Genomic DNA, 22,846 nt, shown 5'->3' with positions numbered 1-22,846 from the left:
GAGTGATGGACAAAAAGCTATTCACCTCAAAGCCCATCCCTTTTGAACTACCCAGGTGTACTTTTATCTGTCGGATTACATAATTTACCACCTTTTGAGAGAAGCTTTTTTTATTCAATCGGATTTTTAAAAATTTACTTTTCACTGACTTCAATTCATGCCCTCTTGTCCCAAATCATTCCAAATTATCAGTCTAAGGATACAAACAGAGAGACTTTCAAATCCAGTTTCAGTGGTTAGTTCTGCCCAAATTAAATATTTATTATATGCATACAAGATACAACATAGATGGCTTCTTCCAAAAGGACTACAATATTCAAATAAGGGCAAATCACATTTCACTCATTTAAGGTAACAGAAAAGGGTTGATGAGGGGTATGTGGTTGAAGTGGTCTATATAGCCTTCCATAAAGCATTTGATAAAAGTGCAACATAATAGATTTGTCAGAAAAGTTGAACCGCAGAATAAAAGCAGCATGGATACAAAGTTGGCGGGGTGACAAGAAACAAAGTGGTGGTGAATGCTTGTTGCTTAAGTTCCCAAAGGGTTTGATATTAGGATCACTGTTTTTCTTGGTCTTTATTAATGACCTAGACTTTGCAGCTGACACAAATTTTTTATCTCCACCCAAATGGACTCCATAACATCAGAGTCCAGATAGTCTCTCAACTGCCCTCAATTAGAATTATGGAATCCCTACAGTGCAGAATGAGGCCATTCAGCCCATCAAGTCTGCACCGATCCTCTGAAAGAGCACCCTAACCAGGTTCCCACCCTATCCCTGTAACCCCATCTAACCCGTACATCCCTGGACACTAAGGGGCAATTTAGCATGATCAATTCACCTAACCTGTGCAACAGGAGGAACCGAGTGCCCCGGAGGAGACCCACGGAGACATTGCAAACACCACACAGTCATCCAAGGCCGGAATTGAACCTGGGTCCCTGGCACTGTGAGGCAGCAGTGCTAGGCACAGCGCCGCCCCTTGTTCATCTCTTATTAACAGCACATCCCACCAGCTTTTCCTTCTCTCTGGTCTTTCTGAAGGGTCAAATATCCCTGAATATTAAGTTCCCAGTTTTGATGTTCTTGTTGCCATGTTTCCCTGATGGCTATGGGACAACATCCATTTACCTGTATTTGCACTATCAGTTCATCTACCTTATTCTGAATGTTTCGTGCACTAAGGTACAACTTCTTTAGGTTTGCCTTTTCGCTATTTTTAATCATCCTAACTTTTCTTTGTACTGTGGCCCTATTTGCCTCTCATCCTGGATTACCCTGTCTACCATTTTCGCATTTTACTGCTCTTTCTTTTATTACTCCTTGTTTCACTTTCTCATGCCACCCTGCTCAGGTTCCCATCCCCCTGACATTCTAGTTTAAACCTTCCTCAACCATACAGCAAATACTCACCCGAGGACATCAGTCTGATCCTGCCCAGGTGTAACCCCTACAGTTTGTACTGGTTCCACTTCCCCCAAAACCAGTCCCAGGAATCAGAAACCCACACCACCTTGCCAGCCATGTCATTCATCTAATATATACTGTTCTTTTTAATCCGATAGCACATGGCAATTGTAGTAATCCTGCGATCAGTAATAATCCTGAGATCAATACCTTTTGAGGTCCTACTTTTCAACTTAACTTCCTAACTCTGCCTCAGCCCTATGTCATTGGTACCGATGTGTACCCACAGCCACTGGCTATTCGGCTTCCCCCTCCAGAATGTCCTCTAGCCTAGCACCAGGGAGGCAACATACCATTCTGAAGTCTTGTTTACAGCCACAAAAACTCCCATCTACTCCCCTTACAATTGGATCGCCTACAACTATTGCATTCCCATACCTTTTACTCCACCCCTGTGTAGCAAACCAAACCATGGGGCAACAAAATTGGCTGCCACTGCTCCCCCCCACCCCCCCCCCCCCCCCACCCCAGAGAGACCAGTCCCCTGAACAGCATCCAAGAGCGGTTTAGTGGTTTTGCAGGGGGATAGCCACAGGAGATTCCTGCACTACCAGTCCAACCCTCTTGCTTTGATTGGTGGCCACCCAGTCCCTACCTGCCCGTGGACTCAGCTTATGATTATGACTACCTCCCTATACGTGCTATCCACGAAACACTGCCACGCGGATGCTCCGCACTGTCCCCAGCTGCTGTCATCTGATCAGATAGAAGATATTGGTGGACATCCATTCTTCAATGAATCCCAATTTTAAAAAGCATCAAATAAAACTTATAGGTTTTGTACTCTTAATTTTATTGGTACAATGCTTTATAACTGATGGAGCTGAAATTATATCTTTCCCAGAAAGCAGCTCTTCAGTTAATGATGGTTCCTGGCTTGATTAGCTCGTGATGCAACACCTGATCTATCAACTTAACTGCTAGCTCTTCCCTGCGCTTGACGAGAACATTAATAAAATTCCACTACCTATTGGGAGAATTTAGATTACTCAAACCTTATTAAATTTCTAAAAACGGAGCAATAGTGAAGGATGAAATTTAATTGGTTAAAAAAAAGCCATTGCAACTGAACATCCTTCTTTCTGAAAACCGTAATAAACCCAAAGTGTTCTATAGTAAAAACATTTACACAAGCCAATCAGCCAGGCCTTTATTCAATGCAAGAACAACTTGCATTTATCATAGAACTTCACAGGGAATGTCAGGAGACAAAAACAGACACCACATTAAACGGAAATATCAGAAAACACTTGGTTATAGAATTAAGTTTTAGGGCGAGAAATATGAAGGTGGGAGGGCCCAGACAGCTAAAACACAATCGTCATTATTGGGCCAAGTGCAGCAATGCAAAATGGAATGTGTGTTTGGGTGGAGTGCTGGACGAGGTTTGGTAAAAGAGGGAGCAAAGTGCAAAAGGATTTAAGCACAAATGTATGAGTTTTATACTGGAGGAGTCACTGAACTGAGGGAATTGTAGATTGGGAAGGATAGGAGTGATGTGTGAATGCGACTGGATACAGGATAGTAAATGGACAGAGCTTTATACGAGCTACGTTTACAGGATGTGAAGCAGACCAGGAAAGCATTGGAATAGTCAAATCTGAAGATGATGAAAAGGCAAGGACAACATAGGCTGATGCAGGTTAAAAGGTGGCCAATGTAAGGGTTTACTTCAAGGTAAAACAGGTTGTAAACAATCTGATTTAAAATAAGACAACGGCATGACAGGGGGGAATATAATTTGCAGCAAAAAAAGTGATGGGGGAGGAAGAGTTGAAGACAGTGGCTTCCGTTTGTAGGGGGAGGAAGGGTTGAAGACAGTGGCTTCAGTCTTCCCAGTGTTAAATTGGAGGAACAATTGCAGTTCATCCAAGTCCGGATGATTTTTTAAAAACCCTGTTCAATAACGGCAGGAAGGAGTGAGACATAAAAGAACAGCTCCTGTAGCCAGTTTGCAGGTTTAGCAAGAAAAATCAAGGATTCCGGTGGCGGCCATAAGCGGAGCAGTCACACAAAAGGTGGCTCTCATTTAGGAACATCGACGAAGGCCTTTTAATCCCAACAAATGGACACTCATAATCCGGAGAGAAACCTCAGACTCAGAGCAGCGAACCGCACATGGAGGCACTGAACCAATTAGAGTCGGCCCCATAGAGCTCCCAGCACAGACCCAGGCACTGATGGGCAAATTGACATGCTTCATCACCTCCGAACTCGAGACATAGAGAGGAGATAAAAAAAGACCTCCTGGCAGTCGTTGAGGCAGCAAGAGCCCCATGCGGGAGGCAATGGACTATATGAAGCAGAGGTTAGAGGCCCAGGCAATGACGACACGGGGCATTGAAAAAGCCACCACAGACCAAGGAGACCAGATCGTGGCACTTGAGGCAGAGGTGGCGAGCCTGGGCAAGACCCAGAAAGGGTTGATGGAAAGGTTGACGATCAAGAGAACCAATCACGTCGGCAAAACCCAAGAATCATGGGGTTGCTGGAGGAACGGAGGGGAGAAACCCCACAGAATGCATAGCAGCGATGCTCGGGAAACTGGTCAATGAGGAAGACTTCGCCAACCCCCAGAGGTAGACTGTGCCCACAGCTCATTCCAGCAGCAGCCCAGGGCTAGCAAACCACCGTGAGTGACAATCGTGAGGCTGCACAAGTACCAGGACAAAGAATGGATCCTGAGGTGGGCCAAGAGCATGAGGGTGCAAGTGGAGGGTGCAATGTACCAAGACATTGCGGCAGACCTGGCCAAGTGGTGGACAGAATTCAACGGTGCCAAATCCACGCTATACAAAGTGGGGTGTGGTTTGATATGCTCTACCCTGCCAAGCCATGGGTCATGTACCGGGGTAAAGAACACTACTAGGAGGCCAACAGGTCGGTCTAGAAAAATGGACTGGTCAATCAACGATTGGGGGCAATCGCAGGCTGCAAGAATTCGAGAGGTGCAGGGGGGACCACAGGCACAGGCGCGGGGGAGCATCCATCTCATGAGTCTGAGGGTAGACGTAGTCTTCCTACAAGAGACACACTTGAGAGAGGAACCAACAGTGGGTAAGGAACGGCTGGATAAGACAAGTGTCAACACTAAGGCAAGGCAGGGAGGGGGGCGGGGGGTGGCCACATGAATCAACCGGACAGTTTGATTCACGGTGAGGAGCATAGCGACGGACCCAGGAGAGCGATACGTTATGGTCAGCAGTACCCTGGAAGGGTCCCAGTAGTCTTGATAAATATATACAGCCGAACTGAGACGTCGCAGAATTCGTACCCGACAATGGACAGGTATGCCATGAGAATTGAATACCCTTAGAGCAGGTGGAGGTGGTAGACCGTGGAGGTTCAATCACATGAGAAAAATAATTCTCTTTCTTCTCCCATGTGCGCAAGGCTACTCATTATCAACTTTGTCTAGGGAAAAATGGTGCTTCCAGAGGTAACAAAGGCGGAATATTACACGATTGTAATCTCCGACCACGCGCCACATTACATGGAAGTGAGGCATGGGGAATTGTCGGGCCCAACAACTCCTCCCCAAAGAGGCTGGACGCAGCTCTCCTCGCCTATAAGAAATTCTGTACAAAGTCTCACCCTCCACGGTTTGGGAGGCACCGAAGGCAGTGATTGGGTTTGTCAAGTGCAGACAGCTAACATCCTGCTGAATGTAATAATGACCCCATCTGGGGAGAGGACACCAAGAGCGGATAGTCTCCCTGAACACAGAGAAAGCCTTCGATAGAGTAGAATGGAGGTACTGGGTTTGGAGCAGGGTTCACCGTGTGGGTGAAGCTCCTGTACACCGCACCTACGGTGAGTATACGGATGAACGCCACCAGCTTGGCTGCATAGGGGAAAGTGGCAGGAGTGTCCATTATCCCTGTTCACAATGGCAATCGAACCAGTGGCCATCGCCCTTAGATCAGCAGAGTGATGGACGGGCATTCGAAGAGGGAGCAGAGAGCATAGAATCTCGCTCTATGTGGATGACCTGCTCCTCTGTGCGTCAGACCCCCCAGCCAGCATAGGAAAGATAATAAGCCTCCTTAGGGAGTTTGGTGCCTTCTCAGGTTACAAACTCTTTTTTTAAATTTAAAGTACCCAGATCCTTTTTTTCCCAAATTAAAGGGCAATTTAGCATGTACAATCCATCTTCCCTGCGCATCTTTGGGTTATGGGGGTGAGCCTCACGCAGACACAGGGAGAATGTGAAAACTCCACACGGACAGCGACCCAGGGCCAGGATTGAACACGGGTCCTCGGCACCGTGAGGCAGCAGTGCTAACCACTGCACCACCATGCCACCCCTTTCAGGTTACAAACTCAACCTGGGAAAGAGCCTAATCTTCCCTGTGAACGCCCGAGAGGGAGGAACGGAACTGGAAGAACTACCATTTAAAGAGACCCAAACCAAGTTTAGGTATCCGAAGACCCAAGTGGCCCACACACCTGGATGAGGCTCAACAAAGATGAGACTCACTCCCTCTTCTTGCTAGCAGGAAGGGTACAGATGGTCAAAATGAATGTCCTGCCCCAGGGGGGTCGGCTGAGGGGGCTGCCATTTAGGTTAGTTTGGGACAGTTTTAGATACTTAGGGATACAGGTGGCGCGGGACTGGGGCCGGTTGCACAAGTTGAACTTATCTCGGTTGGTGGAGCAAATGAGGGTCGAATTCCGGAGGTGGAATGCGCTCCCACTGACACTAGCGGGAGAGTGCAGACGGTTAAAATGACGATCCTCCAGAGATTCCTGTTCGTATTCCAGTGTCTCCCCATTTTCATTCCGCGGTCTTTTTTCAAGAAGGTCAATAAAATGATTATGGGATTCGTGTCGGCGGGAAAGTCCCCACGGGTGAGGAGATTGATGCTCGAGAAGAACCGAGGGGAAGGGGGACTGGCGCTGCCAAACTTTAGTAATTACTACTGGGCGGCCAACATAGCTATGGTGAGGAAGTGGATGGTGGGTGCGGGGTTGGCTTGGGGGTGGATGGAGGCCGCTTCGTGCAGGGGCACCAGTTTAGCAGCCCTGGTTACGGCGCCGCTGCCACCGGCACAGTACTCCACCAGCCTTATAGTGGTGGCGACTTTGCAGATCTGGGGCCAATAGAGAAGGCATGTGGGGGAAGTGAGAGCATCAGTTTGGTCCCCAATTTGCGACAATCACCCGTTTGCCCCGGGAAATATGGATGGTGGGTTCCAAGCATGGCGGAGGGCTGGGATTGAGAGGATGGGGGATCTATTCTTGGAAGGGAGCTTCCAGAGCATGAGCGCTAGAGGAGAAATTTGGGCTGGCGAGAGGGAATGATTTCAGGTACTTGCAGGTGTGGGACTTTCTACGCAGACAGATTCTATCCTTCCCACGCCTGCTACTTAGGGGGAATCCAGGACAGGGTAGTGTCCAGTGGATGGGTGGGGGAGGGGAGGGTCTCAGATATATACAAAGAACTTATGGGGGCAGAGGAGTCGCAGACCGAGGAGCTGAAGCTTAAGTGGGAAGAGGAGCTTGGAGGTGAGATAGAAGAGGGCTTATGGGCGAAGGCATTGAGCAGGGTAAACGCGACCGCAACATGCGCTAGGCTCAGCCTGATTTGATTTAAGGTCATCCACCGGGCGCACATGACAGTGGCCTGGATGAGTAAATTCTTTGGATTAGAGGACAGGTGCACCAGATGTTCGGGAGGACCAGCGAACCATGTCCACATGTTCTGGGCATGTTCAAAACTTAGGGGGTACTGGTAGGGATTCGCGGACGTTATGTCCCGGGTACTGAAAACGAGGGTGGCAATTTTGGGGGTTTCGGAAGACCCGGGAGTCCAGGAGGGAGAGGCTGACGTTTTGGCCTTTGCTTCCCTGGTAGCCCGGCGACGAATTCTGCTGGCATGGAGGGACTCAAGGACCCCGAAGTCGGAGGCCTGGCTATCGGATATGGCGAGCTTTGTTGGACTGGAGAAAATTAAGTTCGCTCTGAGAGGGTCACTGTCAGGGTTCACTGTCAGGTGGCAACCATTTATCGACTTCTTCGCGGAAAATTAATCGTCAGCAGCAGGAGGGGGCGGTTAGGGCAACATAGATTAGGAGGGTAGTTAGGCGGGTCCTTGTAGGAGGGGAGCTGGGTTTTGCACTATGTTGATTGTTCTTTGCACACTGTTTTGTATTGTTGTTGTTTACTATGCCAAAATGCCTCAATAAAATTGTTTATCAAAAAAAAAAATGAATGTCCTGCCTTGGTTCCTCTTCGTATTCAGATCACTCCCAATCTCCATCCCAAAATCCTGGGTCGACTACTTAATCATGACCTTCGTCGGGTGGGTGGGCCAGGGGTAGGAGGTGCATTGGTTGTAACTTTTCAAAATTCCGAACTTCCGGTGGCGGCTATGAAGGAGTAAGTCGCACATTTGGTGGCTCCCGCTCTTATCGGACTTTTGGACCTTTCCCCCGTTTTTCTACCGGACTTGAATTGTAAAACGGATGTTAGTGGCAATTGTTTACTGAATTCCCACTTCGGTGCATGGAGAGAAGGACTAGAAGTGTTCGTAAGGGCAGAAACAAAAAGACAGAGAAGGCTTGGACTGTAGCTGCAACAGAAGACAGCATGGCGGAGGTTCGGACCTCTGGCTTGTCGACCCAGCAGTCTATGGAGCAGCTGATGCAAGTCATTCAGGAAGACTTTGCTACACAGAAACGGGACTGCTTGGACCCGATGAGTTGATTGAGTGGTTGGAGCATAGATTGGACGCCCAGGATCGGGCGATCCAGAAGGTGGAGAAGGCGCTGGTTGAGCAGGAGGAACATCAGACTGCGATGGAGCTGGAGGTGGGGATGCCGAGGGATCAGCAGAAGAAGCTCCTGGAGAAGGTGGAGGACCTAGAAAATAGGTCCCGCCGGCAGAACCTAAGAATCGTTGGGCTCCCGGGGGGGTCCAAAGGAACGGACGCTGGGGCATACATCGCAGACATGTTTGTGAAGCTGCTGGGGGATGGGGCATTCCCCCGGCCCTTGGAGGTGGCTAGGGCTCACAGAGCACTCGCGAGGTAGCCGCGAATGGGAGACCCCCCCGAGGGCAATGGTGGTGAGATTCCAAAGGTTCTCGGATAAGAAGCGCATTCTACAGTGGGCCAAGCAGACACGGACCTGTAAATGGGACAACAGCATCCTGTGGGTTTACCAGGTCCTGAGTGTAGAGGTGGCCAGGAGCAGGGCCTAGCTGGCTGGGGTGGTGGACACGGGGTACTCGGCAATTACAATCTCAGACCATGCTCCACACTGGGTTGATCTGCAGGTTAGTAAAGACAGTAACCAGCGCCCGCACTGGAGGTTGGATGTAGAACTTTTGGCGGATGAAGGGGTGTCCGAGCGGCTGAGGGAGTATATTCAGAGCTACCTGCAGGTGAATGACACGGAGGAAATGTCAGCAGTGATGATGTGGGAAGCACTGAAGGCGGTGGTGAGGGGGAGCTGATCTTGATCCGGGCCCATAGGGAGAAGGTGGACAAGGCGGAGATGGACCGACTGGTAAAGGAGTTACTACAGATGGATAGGAGGTATGCGCCAAAATGGCTTCAACCAGATCAGGTCGATCCTTTTTAAGAAAAAGGTGAAGTTTGGACTGTTATACCCAGCCTGTCTCTGGATCACGCATGAGGATCAGCACTTCTACTTCGAATCGCCTGAGGACGTGTTGGACTTTGCGAAAAAGAAAGGGCTGGTGATGGATTGAGAACTTTTGAACTTGGCTGCAGCGTTCATGTTTTTGCTTTTTCTTCCTGTTTTTGTAAAAAGTTTCCCGATTTGCGTTTCATGGAAGTGGTTTGTGATGCAGTTTGCATTGATTTGGAACCAGCGGTAGGGCTGAGTGAGTTAAGGTTTTCATTTGCACTGTTGGAGGGGTGCTTGATTTGATCTTGGTGTTTTTCTGTTGGGCAATTGTGTGGGGATTGTTTGATATCGGAGTTTGTTTGTACGAGCGGGTGGGGGGGGGTAACAATAGGTGGGAGACTATCTGGCGCCGGGGATGAGGGCCACCAAGCTAGCTGGGTGAGCTAGCTCTCAGAAGCGCAGTGGGGGGGGGGTGCATATGTTTGGTTTAGTAAAGGGGTTCGGCTACAGGGTGTTGTTACTAGGGGGGGGCGGGGGGAATGTTCTGCTGACAAGGGAGGGACTTGGGCTGAGGGACAGAGAGGAGGCTGGGGGCGGCCTAAGGATGGACCGGTGGAGGTGCGGAGCACGGGCTGGAGGTGGGCCTAAAAAAGGGGATGGCTGATCGGCGGGGGAGGGGGGGCAATGAGCCCCCCAACTAGGCTGATCACCTGGAATGTTCGAGGGTTTAAATGGGCCGGTCAAAAGGGCACGTGTACTTGCGCATCTTATGGGATTGAAGGCGGACGTGGTAATGTTGCAGGGGATGCACCTTAAGAGTTACGGATTAGGTTAGACGGAGGAAAGACTGGGTCAATCAGGTCTTTCACTCAGGACTAGATTCAAAGACTAGAGGGGTCGTGATCCTGATCAATAAGTGGGTGGTGTTTGAGGTGGGTTGAATAGTCTCGGATGTGGGAGGTCGGTACATTATGGTCAGTGGGAAGCTAGAGATGGTGCAGGTGGAATTAGTAAATGTGTATGCGCCAAATTGGGATGATATGGAGTTTATAAAGAGGATGCTGGGGAAGATAGCGGACCTGGACTCGCATAGGTTGGTCATGGGAGGGTCTTCAACACAGTTATGGACCCTGACTTGGACCGGTCAAGCTTGAAAACGGGCAGGGTGCCAGCAATGGCAAAAGAACGAAGAGGGTTCATGGAGCTGATGGCCGGGGGGGGGGGGGTTTCTCCTTCTACTCACACATGCATAAAGTGTATTCCCGGATTGATTTCTTCATTTTGAGCAGGGCCTAGCTGGCTGGGGTGGTGGACACGGGGTACTCGGCAATTACAATCTCAGACCATGCTCCACACTGGGTTGATCTGCAGGTTAGTAAAGACAGTAACCAGCGCCCGCACTGGAGGTTGGATGTAGAACTTTTGGCGGATGAAGGGGTGTCCGAGCGGCTGAGGGAGTATATTCAGAGCTACCTGCAGGTGAATGACACGGAGGAAATGTCAGCAGTGGTGATGTGGGAAGCACTGAAGGCGGTGGTGAGGGGGAGCTGATCTTGATCCGGGCCCATAGGGAGAAGGTGGACAAGGCGGAGATGGACCGACTGGTAAAGGAGTTACTACAGATGGATAGGAGGTATGCGGAGACCCCAGATGCAGGGCTTTTAAGGGAATGGCGGAGGTTATAGGCGGAGTTTAGTTTTCTGATCACAGGGAGGGCAGTGGATCAGCTGAGAAAGGAGAGGGGGGGGCGATCTATGACCAAGGAGAGAAGGCCAGCAGAATGCTTGCACAGCAGCTTAGGAAGAGGGAGGCAGCTAGGGAGATAGGGAAAGTAAAGGACGGAGATGGGAACCTGGTTGGTGATTCAGTTGGGGTGAACAAGGCATTTAGGGATTTCTACAGCAGGCTGTACAGGTCGGAACCCCCTACGGGGTCGGAGGGGGATGAGCCACTTCTTGGAGGGACTGAGTTTCCCAAAGGTGGATGGGAAGCAGGTAGAAGGGCTGAGAGCCCCGATCGGGCTGGAGGAGTTAGTGGAGGGCTTGAAGGCCATGCAGGCGGGTAAGGCCCCGGGTCTGGACGGGTACACAGTGGAGTTTTATAAAAAGCTCTCGGGGATATTGGGGCCGGTGTTGTTGAGGATGCTCAATGAGGCAAGGGAAAGAGGGGTGTTGCCCCCGACGATGTCACAGGCAATGATTTCGCTGATTCTTAAGTGGGACAAGAACCTGGAGCTGTGTGGGTCCTACAGGCCGATCTCCCTGTTGAATGTAGATGACAAGTTGCTGGCCAAAATATTGTTCTCCAGGATCGAGGATTGTGTTCCGGATGTTATTGGGGAGGACCAGACGGGGTTTGTTAAGGGCAGGAGGTTGGTGGCCATTGTAAGAAGGCTGTTAAATGTGATCATGATGCCCCCGGAAGGCAGGGAGGTGGAGGTAGTGATCGCAATGGATGCAGAAAAGGCTTTTGATCGGGTAGAATGGGATTATCTGTGGGAGATACTGGGACGGTTCGGATTCGGGCGGGGCTTTATTGACTGCGTCAGGTTACTGTATCAGGCTCCTGTGGCAAGTGTACGGACGAATAGGACAACATTGGACTATTTTAGACTGCATCGGGGGACGAGACAGGGATGCCCCCTCTCCCCACTGTTGTTTGTGCTGGCTATAGAGCTGTTGGCAATTGCTCCGAGAGCCTCGAGGGGCTGGAGTGGACTGGTCTCCGGTGGGGAAGGGCGGGGGTGGAGCACAGGGTTTCGCTCTATGCGGATGACTTGCTTCTGTACGTTTCGGACTAATAGAGGGGATGGAAGAAGTCATGAGGACTCTAGGAGTATTTAGCCGGTTTTCGGGGTAGAAGCTTAATATGGGAAAGAGTGAGATGCATGTGCTCCAGGCGAGGGGGCAGGAGAGGTGACTGGGAGAGCTGCCGTTTACGTTAGTAAAGGGAAGCTTTAGGTACCTAGGCATCCAAGTGGCGCGGGAACGGGACAGGCTGCATAAATTGAATCTGGCCCGGCTGGTGGACCAAATAAAGGACAATTTTCGGAGATGGGACGCGCTTCCGTTGTCTCTGGCTGGGAGGGTGCAACTGAGAAGATGACGGTCCTCCAGAGATTCCTGTTTGTAATTCAGTGTCTCCCCATCTTTATTACGCGGTCCTTTTTTAAGCAGGTCAACAGAGTGATCACGGGCTTCGTCTGGGCGGGCAAGACCCCGCGAGTAAGGACGGTAATGCTTGAGCAGAGTCGGGGAGAAGGCGGGCTGGCACTGCCAAATTTTAGCAACTATTACTGGGCAGCTAATATAGCCATGATCAGGAAGTGGGTGGTGGGAGGAGGGGTCGGCATGGGTGCGTATGGAGGCGGCGTCATGCAAGGGCACCAGTTTGGGGCCGTTGGTAACTGTGCCTCTGCCGTTCCCGCCGGCATGGTACTCCACCAGTCCAATGGTGGTGGCGGCTCTGAGAGTTTGGGGCCAGTGGAAGTGGCATGTGGGAGCATCAGTCTGGGCCCCAATCTGTGATAATCACCGGTTTACCCCGGGGAGATATGTGCATAGAGAGGAGCTTTCAGAGTATGAGGGCATTGGAGAAAAAGTTTGGGTTGGCGAGGGGAAACAAATTCAGGTATCTGCAGGTGCAGGACTTCCTTCGTAAACAGGGGTCAACCTTCCCGCTCCTACCGCTAAGGGGGATTCAGGACAGGGTATTTTCTGGAGGGTGGGTAGGAGAAGGGAGCGTCTTGGACATTTATAAGGAGCTTATGGGGTTGGAGGAGACGCAGACCGAGGAGCTGAAGTGTAAGTGGGAGGAGGAACTGGGAGATGAGATCGAGGATGGTCTGTGGGCAGACGCGTTGAGTAGAGTCAACATGTCTGCAACATGTGCCAGGCTCAGCCTGATACAATTTAAAGTTGTTCACCGGGCTCACATGACAGTGGCCTGGATGAGCAGATTCTTTGGGGTGGAGGACAGGTGTGCAAAATATGCGGGAGGGTGCGAACCATGTGCATGTCCAAAACTTAGGGGATTTTGGCAGGGGTTTGAGGACGTCATGTCCACGGTGTTAAAAACAAGGGTGACGCTGAGTCCAGAGGTGGCGATTTTCGGGGCGTCAGAAGACCCGGGAATCCAGGAGGAGAAAGAGGCAGATGTTCTGGCCTTTGCTACCCTGGTAGCCCGGAGACAGATACTATTAGTATGGAGGGACTCAAAGCCCCCGAAGTCGGAGGCCCGACTATCGGACATGGCTAGCTTTCTGTTTGGAGAAAATCAAGTTCACCTTGAGAGGGTCACTGTTAGGGTTCACCCAGAGGTGGCAACCGTTCGTCAACTTCTTTGCAGGAAATTAATCAGCAGCAGACGGTGGGGGGGGGGGGGGAAGTATGTAGATTAGAGTAGGGGGTCAATAAGGTGGGACCTGTACGAGAGGTAAATGGCTTTTGCACTATGTTTATGGTTTCATGTATATTGTTTATTTTGTTGTTGTCACTATACCAAAAATACCTCAATAAAATTATTAAAAACTTTTCAAAATTCCCTAGAATCTGAAAAGGTCTCAGCAGCTTGGAAAATAGGGAATGCGGCTTCCTTGTTCAAGAAAAGAGTGGGCAGAAAGCAGAAAACTACAGACCAGTTTAGCCTAACATTTGTCACAGTAAAAGATATGGAGTTTGCACGTTCTCCCAGTGTGTGGGTTTCTTCCGGGCACTCCGGTTTCCTTCCAGAGTCCAACGGTGTGCGAGTTAGGTTGATTGGCCATGCTTAATTGTCCTTTCGTGGCCGAAGATAGGTTAGGTTGGGTTATGGGGATAGGGTGGGGGAGTGGTCCTACATAGGGTGTTCTTTCAGAGGGTTGCTACAGACACGATGGGCTGAATGACCTCCTTCTGCACTGTAGGAATTCCTAGTCAGGAGGTTATAGCAGGGCACTTTTAGAGTCTACATGGGTTTATGAAGGGTAAATAGGTGTTTGACTAATTTATTAGAGTTCTTCGAGGAAGTAACAAGTAGCGTGGATAAAGGATAACCTGAAGACGCAAGCTGAGATTTTCTCAGATTTCGGCGAAAGCGGAAGTCAGGCAGGATGTGACATTGAAGCAGTTGGCGGCAATGGCAGCTTTCTCCATTTTAAGTCACGGGCTCCACAATGTATCACTGGCAGGCTGGCCTCTGATTCATCCACCTCAGCATCAAATCAGGCACTCAAATGGTCCGGGTGCCCTTTGTAAAGGCCGCCCCACACAAACCAGGAAACAATCTTTTGCCTGGTAAACGCCCTCGCACTACCCTCTACTCCTAGCGCTGCACTCACCTCCGAGCTCCCCTGGGAATACTGCTCGCCAGGTGCACGCCTCGAGACCAATCATGCTTCTCAGTGTTCTGACATCACGTCACTGTGAATGGATTTTCTGATGTGGGAGGATGATTCTGACATATGGGCCTGACAATTATGTTTAAATTCCCAATGTTGATTCTTGGGATGAAGAAGGTGTTGTTATCTTGCAAGCAAAAAATTGGGCCTGTATCCATCGGAGTTTAAAAGAATCAGGATCCGGAGGGAAATTGACAGGGTGGATGCAGAGAGGAGGCTCCCCTTTGTAGGAGAGACCAGAACTGGGGGGGGGGGGATAAAATAAAATACATAATAGGGCAACACAAGGTACACAATGTAACTACATAACACCGGCATCAGGTGAAGCATACAGGGGTGTAGTGTTAATCAGGTCAGTCCATAAGAGAGTCGTTTAGGAGTCTGGTAACAGCGGGGAAGAAGCTGTTTGTGAGTCTGTTTGTGCGTGTTCTCAGACTTTTGATCCCTTGCCCGATGGAAGAAGTTGGAAAAGTGAGTAAGCCGGGTGGGAGGGGTCTTTGATTATGCTGCCTGCTTTCCCCAGGCAGCGCGAGTTGTAGATGGAGTCAATGGATGGGAGGCATTGGACTGGGCTGAGTTCAGGATTCTTTTTAAGGCTGTTCGATAGATACTTAATTGACAAGGGAATTAAAGGGTATGGAGAAAGCAGAGAAGAGACCACAATCAGATCAGTCACTGTGTCATTAAAGTGATGAGTCACTTTAATGCATCTCGCAGATTGTACTCACCGCAGACACAGATCAGAGCAGCTGATGATTTGGGAGAATGAATCAATGTTTAAGGAGGTGTCAGTCAAGCTGTGTGTCAGTCAAGCTTTGTTCTGGATGGTCTTGCTTTTTGATGGTTGTTGGGGTTGCACTTATCCAGACAATTACAGAGTATTTAGTCGCATTCCTGACTCGTGCTTTGCAAGATGGAGGAAAGGCTTTGGGGAGTCAGTTAGTGATCCACTCATCCCAGAATATCCAGTCTCTGACCTGCTCTTGTACTCACTGGCTCAGATGGGTTTCCGGTCAATACCCACTCCCAGGATGCCAATGGTGAGACATTCAACAATGGTAAGCATGAGATAAGCTTGTGGTTCACAACAGAAGTCATTCTGGAGATGATCTGGTTATCTTTGCTTAGGCGTGACTGAAACAGGAGGGCAGTTTCATTGGGTTGGAGGAGGATGGCATGTGACTAGATTTAAGCCATTTCAGTGATGTACCATGATGGAAGCCTGATTGACAAGTTTCAAACATGAAGTTGCAGAGGATGCCGTGAATATAGGAGGTAACAAATGTAAAGACTTGTAAGCACAGATTAAAAACAGTGAGGCTCTTAGCATTCATTATCAGAATCTGAATATGTGGGCAGCACGGTAGCATAATGGTTAGCACTATGGCTTCACAGTGCCAGGGTCCCAGGTTCGATTCCTAGCTTAGGTCACTGTCTGTGCGGCGTTCTCCCCATGTCTGCATGGGTTTCCTCCCTCAAGTCCCGAAAGATTAGTTAATTTGGACATTCTGAATTGCTCCAATGTGGTTTCCACTTCTGCTACAGGACCAAAACAGCTCTCATCAAGTCACAAATTACTTCCTATATGACTGTGATAAGCTAAACTTTCCATTCTGGTCTTTCTCTCCCTGTCTGCATGGTTGGCATGGTTAACCACACTATTCTCCTCCAATCGGGTGGCACTGCCCTCACCAGTTTCTATTCTATCTGGCTGTGCAGGGGTATCTTTTACAATGGTTATTCTTCCTGTTCCCGTGGCATTACCTCTAAATGATCTACCTCTGGCCCCCACCTATTTCTCATCTACATGTTGCCTCTTGGCTATGTTTAGTGTTCGTGTGAAAGCTAAATGACACACAGCTGTATCTCACTACCACTCCTCTACTGCTGCTAAATTACCGGACTGCTTATCCAGATCCAACACTGGATGAACAGAAATTCCTTCCAATTAAATATTGGGAAGCCAAAAGACGATGGGCGCGATTCTCTGAAATGTAGACAGAGTGTTCGCGCAGCATACATTACGCGGCCGGCGCCGCATAACAGGCGTCCATGCGCAGGTTGGCCGGCGCCAACCCGCACATGCGTGGTTGCCGTCCTCCCCGAGTCCGCCCCGCAAGAAGATGTCCAATGGATCTTGCGGGGCTGCGGAAGAAAGGAGGTCCTCCTTCAGAGAGGCCGGCCCGACGATCGGTGGGCAGCGATCGCGGGCCTGACCCCATTTGAGGCCCCACCCCCCCCGGGTGCAGGATCCCCCCCCTCCCCCCCAACTCCCCCGCAGGCAGGCCGCCCCCCCACCCCCAGCGTTCCCGCGCTGTTCCCGCCGGCAGCAACCAGGTGTGGGCGGCGCCGGGGGGAAACCTGCCGTTTTGGGCAGGCCGCTCGGCCCATCCGGCACTGAGAATCGCGGGGGTACCGGTGAATCGCCATTTTGGCTGTCTCGGGCGATTCACTTGACCGCGCCGTGCAAAATGTGATTGTGCCGATCTGGCGGCTTCCGTGAATCGCAGGAGGGCGTCGGACCGGCGGCGCGGGAAAATTTGGCGACCCAGGCGATTCTGAAACGGCGCGGGAGCAGAGAAACGTGCCCATTGTTTTCAGTTCCCCGTCCCTAGCTGACTCCATCTCTCGCCCAGGCAAATATCTGAGCCTAAACCAATCTGTTCCCAATTTGACCCAAAGAGGAGTTTCCAGCCAGATATTCATGCCATCAGTAACACCACCCATTCGCATTTTGGTTCCATTGCCCAACTTCACCCCATTACAGCTCATCTGCTGCCAAAACCCTTATTTATGCCTTTGTTACCTCGAGACTCGATTATTTCAATGCATTCCTGCTGGTCTCCCATATTTTGGCCTCCCTAAACTGGAGGTTATCCAAAACTGTGCTGCTCTCGCAGCATGTCCTGCTTTCCTAACACACCCTATCCTCACACTCAGTCAAATAATTTAAAATTCCTACCAAGGTTTTCAAACCCTCCCAGGTCTTTGCTCCTCCCCATCTTTGTAACTCCTCCAGCCCCACAATCCTCCAAACATCTGCAGTCCTCCAATTCTGACCTCTTGAGCATCCATAATTTTAACTGGCCCACCATTTGTGGCCATACCTTCAGTTGCCTAAAATCTTGCTCTGGAATTCCCTACCTACTTTACTTTCCTCCTTTAAGGCACTCTTTATATCTGACCAAGCTTTTGGTCATTTGACTCAATACGTCCTTATATGGATTAGTGTCATATTTTACTCGATAATGCTCCTGAAAGCATTTCTATGATGCTAAAGGCACTGTATAAATAGAAGTTGTTGTTTTCTCACAAAGCCCAGGATGTCAACATCAACTGGACTGGATATGAATCAAATGAAATGTAGGTCACAGTCCACCACAGACATCACCTCACAGCTTGAAGGATCAAAAAGGTTAGTGACAAATGTTCACTTTAAAAAAAGATTAGATTAATGGACTTTATTCCATTTTGATTCTATGTGCTGTATTATAAATTGAGGTTATAATGACTCATTCAAGCACTTCAGTTGGATGGAGAGTCATCTCCCCGCAGTTTTCTCTCTTTCTCCCAAAGGTGATAACCGAAGCTTGCAACAGCACCACGTTGGGATAATTATTTCAGCATTTATTCCCCCATCCTTTTGTTGAAATTTAAAGTACCCAATTTATTTTTTTCCAATTAAGAGGCAATTTAGCATGGCCAATCCACCTACCCGACACATCTTTGGGTTGGGAGGGCTAAAACCCACGCAAACACGGGGAGAATGTGCAAACTCCACACGGACAGTGACCCAGAACTTGGGTCCTCGGTGCCATGAGGCAGCAGTGCTAACCACTGCACCACCATGCTGCCTGATATTCCCCCATCTTACAAAAGAACACCAAGGTCAATTGTAGCCCATGCACCATTTAAAATCAGCCAACACTAATCAAGCCAAATATTCAATCTGAACCCTTCATAAATGACTCAGTGTTACATCTGCACAATAATCCCTGGGTCTGGTTGCTTTTACATTAACATTCAAACAGATTCATTCCTATTGAATGCAGCAATCAGATTGTAAAGAAAATACATTAAATTAAAAACATTAGCAATACTAATGGATTATGGATAGGTTTTGGCTCCGTGAAAATGCTGCAGTTTATGTACCATCAACACTTCATATCCAAAAGCTATATTGGCATCAGTTTCTTCTGTGTAGCCTGACTAGGCAAAATATTCTGCTTTCCCCTTAAAAATCCTTCAAAAAATTGCATTTTCTTAGACACTAGCTGTTTAAGGCTGTGCTCTCAATGCAAATGACAGCTTTTTTTCTCTTTCCAGATAATGCACCAACAGATGCCTCTAACAAACAAATATCCTGAAGCAAAATACTGCAGATGCTGGAAATTTGAAATAAAAATAGAAAACCTTTCAAAATATTAGGCAGGTACGGCTGCATCTGTCGAAAGAGAATTAATGTTTCAAGTCATGACCTTTCATCAGATGAAAGGTTAAATCTCTTTCTCTCTCCACAGATGCTGGCAGGCCTGCTGCTATTTTCAGAATTCTTTGTTTTTATTATAAAGATCCCGTAAATAATTTACCAGTAAACCCATTGACATTTAGTGTTTAAATTGTAACCTACCTTCTAAGTTAGCTCAATATATGAAACAGTCTACTGTACCTTTATTGTTTTAAATTCCTTTTTCCAGGGATATAGAAAGAGGTTAGTGCAGAAGGTTTCCAGAATTCCAAAGGCAGTGAGAAGTGCACTTAAACTTGATGTTCGGAGCATCCGCAAGGCATTCTCCACCATGTCATAAAATCTAAACATCTTAAATCTTTCACTCGACTCCTGCCGATATAAATCAAGTAAGGATGTAGCAGTCTTCTTAAGGCCTGCATCATCAACTAGGTGATCCTTTTCACTTAGTTTTAATTCACAAATCTGTACATATTTCCGAAACAAAGTGTCTCTGATTTTATTTGTATCCATTAGGAGTTTGTGCAGGGAACAGTTCACCACAACATGTCCATGGCCTTCCTATTCTCAGACAGCAATATTGAGATTACAATCACTGATGACTGGAAAAGTGATGCACTTAACTGTAAACAAAAGGAAGACAAAAAAAATAATTAGAAATTAAACAAAGAATCTATGCCACATGAACACAAATCACTGCCTAAATATCAAAGAAAATATTAAACAGTTGAAACTACATTTTAATTAATCACTCATTTAAATAAAATTCCTACCTCAAAAGGAAACAGCAAAAACCTAACTAATACAAAAACCTAACCCCATTACAACATTACATTTTGCCATTTATCATTCAAAAGTATTGCAAAAATATTTACCCAACAGTCTGAATTTTTTCCTTAATTATACATTTCAGTACTGAAAAGAAATTTAGTGACTTACAAGCATTAATGTTGTTATTTTTCTTTGCCAAGATATATGGCTGTATAATTCTAATGTAATGTTTTTAATTCCTAATCAGTTATTATCAGTTTTGATATTACAATGAGAAAGCCTCAAGGCAGATCATTTTTTGGGGGGGAAAGATGCATTGTCGCTGGCTAAATCGCTGGCTTCTAAAGCAGATCAAGGCGGGCCAGCAGCACGGTTCAATTCCCGTACCAGCCTCCCCGAACAGGCGCCGGCATGTGGCGACTAGAGGCTTTTCACAGTAACTTAATTGAAGCCTACTTGTGACAATAAGCGATTTTCATTTTTTCATTGTTACTGCATGACAATACTATAACTGCCACAACTAAAATGTTAACTTTTCCCACATTGGGAGTGAACATTATTATTAGTTGTGGCCATGGTTTTTCAAATTCAGCCATCTTTGCTACCCAACACAGAATGGTGGTTAATTTGCTAACAATATTTTAACAGCCTGTAGTTAAAAAGAAAACCAAACAACAAAATGAAAAAGGGGCCTCACGGCACCGAGGACCCAATGTCTGAGTGGAGTTTGCACATTCTCCCTATGTCTGTGGGTCCCTCCCCCACAACCCAAAAATGTGCAGGGTAGGAGGATTGGCCATGCTAAATTGGCCCTTAAAAAAAAGAAAATCAAATAAGAACTAACGAGATAAAAGGAAGAGGATATTGAAATTTATATTTCAAAATAGGAAACATCTCAAAGTCAGAAAAGGGCTGTGAAAATCATTTGCATTAATGAAATATAAAATGGGCATTTTCAGCCACATTCTATTTATAGCTCAAGTGTGTAGTTTCTCTTGTGTGAAATACTTTTTTTTTGAGGGGGGGGGGAAATAGTTATTTTTAACCCTGAAAGTAGTTAATCTGCCAAAGTGTTAAAGCACATTATTTCATGTATGTTGGTCAATATCTGTGAAGTAACAAGTTTGTGGAGCTTTTAGCTGTGCCATGTACAACTTTAACCAATGTATACAAGTGGAATACAAAACAGCACTGGAGTCTGCACATTTAATTTTCTTTTTAAAGTTACTTATCAATATTTCACACTTACAGCAATTAGGAAGTGTCAAGGGACTGGTATAGATTAAATATTCTCCCTAAAGGTGATGTGCAATCACCCAACTCCTTTGCATTTGTTGTTACCAACCACTGCTCATCTCGGGCAATACACTGAATTTCAATCCCGTCTTAAGTACAATTTATTGCAATTGATCGATAAGACACTTTTCCAATATTAGTATTAAAGCTGCATTTAAGAAGTCTCATCTCAACACTGCTGCCTCACTGCACCGAGGACCCGAGTTCAATCCCGGCACAGGGTCACTGTCCATGTGGAGTTTGCACATTTTCCCGTGTCTGCGTGAGTCTCACCCCCACAGCCCAAAGATGTGCAGGGTAGGTGAAGTGACCACACTAAATTGCCCTTTAATTGGAAAAAAATGGATTGGCTACTCTAAATTTATATTTTTAAAAAAGTACAGTAACTTAATTGAAGCCTACTCGTGACAATAAGTGATTATTATTATTAATCTCATCTAACATAGATCTCTTAAACTTATTAATAATAATAATAATAATAGCTTATTGTCACAAGTAGGCTTCAACAAAGTTACTGTGAAAACCCCCTAGTCGCCACATTCCGGCACCTGTTCGGGGAGGCCGGTAAGGGAATTGAACCCATGCTGCTGGACTTGTTCTGCATTACAAGCCAGCTGTTTAGCCCACTGTGCTAAACAAGCCCCACCATAATTTTATGATGTTCGTTTTCCAGACTCTTAACTATCTGGTCCTTGGATTGTGCCTATTTTAGACCACACCCACAGGACATGTTTGGCAGGAGCCTTATTAGGACAGGAATGCTTAAATCATAAAATCCTTACAGTGCAGGAGGCCATTCGGCCCAGAGTCTGCACCGACCCTTCAAATAAATACTCCACCCAAACCCACTTCCTCCTTATTCCCGTAACCTCATACCCCAAACTGCACCTCCCCTGGACCCAAAGGGGCAATTTAGCTAGGCCAATCCACCTAACCTGCACATCTTTGCACTGAGAGGGAACCCACACAGACACGAGGAGAATACACAAATTCCACAGTGACCCAAGCCAGAATTGAACCTGGGTTCCTGGCACTGGGAGGCAGCAGTGCTAACCACTGTGCCACCATGCCCCACTTTAACAACTAAACAATACAAATTTGTTCCAGACTACCTTGAGTGGTGGGACGAGCTGGTTACCACATGGTGTGCTATACAAATTACATCATAATCTACATACTGTAGCATCATTAACATTAACCCATCTGGGAACACAACACCAAAACCGGATTCTGCGACTTCAAATTCAACAGGTTAAATCTGAGCTTTGTTCAAAAGGCAGGACTCGCTGGCCCGACTAGGATTAACTGCCCCCATCAGCTTGTAACCATCTCAATTTCGAAATCAACAAGACTTCAATTTGAGCTCCGCATTGATTCTTCATCATATTTGTGCATCAACTTCCTGACTGCCCGGTTTAGTGCTGCGTTTGGCGGGTGCTTGCTTCAAAATTAAAATACACAGGGCATCGCCTTTTCTGCAGCTCCAGCAACAAACAAAAAAACACAATGCTGGCCACTGGGACATACAAACCCACACGGGAGTCTCCGCAATAATATGTAGGCCCGCGTCCACTTGAGTGGCACTCTAATGTGACGCCGCCATCTTCAGCCCATCAAGCATCCCATGCAGCTCAATTAGATTCACTGCCACGGTGTACGTCTTTCTCACCATAGTCCCGATTCGCACAGCCGCAACATAACAATGCTGATCCGGGATGCGGCGCAGTGACGGGCAATGAGAGATGCACACTCACCTTCCTCCACCTCCAACAGCACAGAGCCCAGCTCTCTACCCTCCCGTTCTCTGATTGGCTCGCGCCGGTTTCCGGGACCGCGAGCTCTGAAGACCTTTGAACCCGAGAGTCGG

General features: G+C 47.8%; 1 protein-coding gene across 2 annotated transcripts in view; it reads right to left on the bottom strand.

The window, feature by feature from the left end:
- The window catches only part of spata2 (spermatogenesis associated 2), a 32,756-nt gene extending 9,914 nt beyond the window's left edge, over positions 1 to 22,842 (bottom strand). Inside the window, exons 1-2 of one of the 2 annotated variants that reach the window (XM_072514749.1) lie at positions 22,734 to 22,842; positions 19,114 to 19,535 (exon numbers count right to left, since the gene is read on the bottom strand). In XM_072514749.1, coding sequence (XP_072370850.1) covers positions 19,114 to 19,425 — 312 coding nt within the window. In that variant the 5' untranslated portion in view covers positions 19,426 to 19,535; positions 22,734 to 22,842. Of the gene's footprint in view, positions 1 to 19,113; positions 19,536 to 22,648 lie in introns of both variants that reach the window. The other variant, XM_072514750.1, reaches the window with a different exon arrangement.
- Between the last annotated feature and the right edge of the window lie 4 nt (positions 22,843 to 22,846).

Source organism: Scyliorhinus torazame, chromosome 8, assembly GCF_047496885.1.
Source record: "Scyliorhinus torazame isolate Kashiwa2021f chromosome 8, sScyTor2.1, whole genome shotgun sequence".
Classification (NCBI taxonomy): Eukaryota; Metazoa; Chordata; class Chondrichthyes; order Carcharhiniformes; family Scyliorhinidae; genus Scyliorhinus; species Scyliorhinus torazame.
The sequence above is the reverse complement of the archived record's forward strand: the minus strand, read 5'-3'. Positions and strand labels throughout refer to the sequence as shown.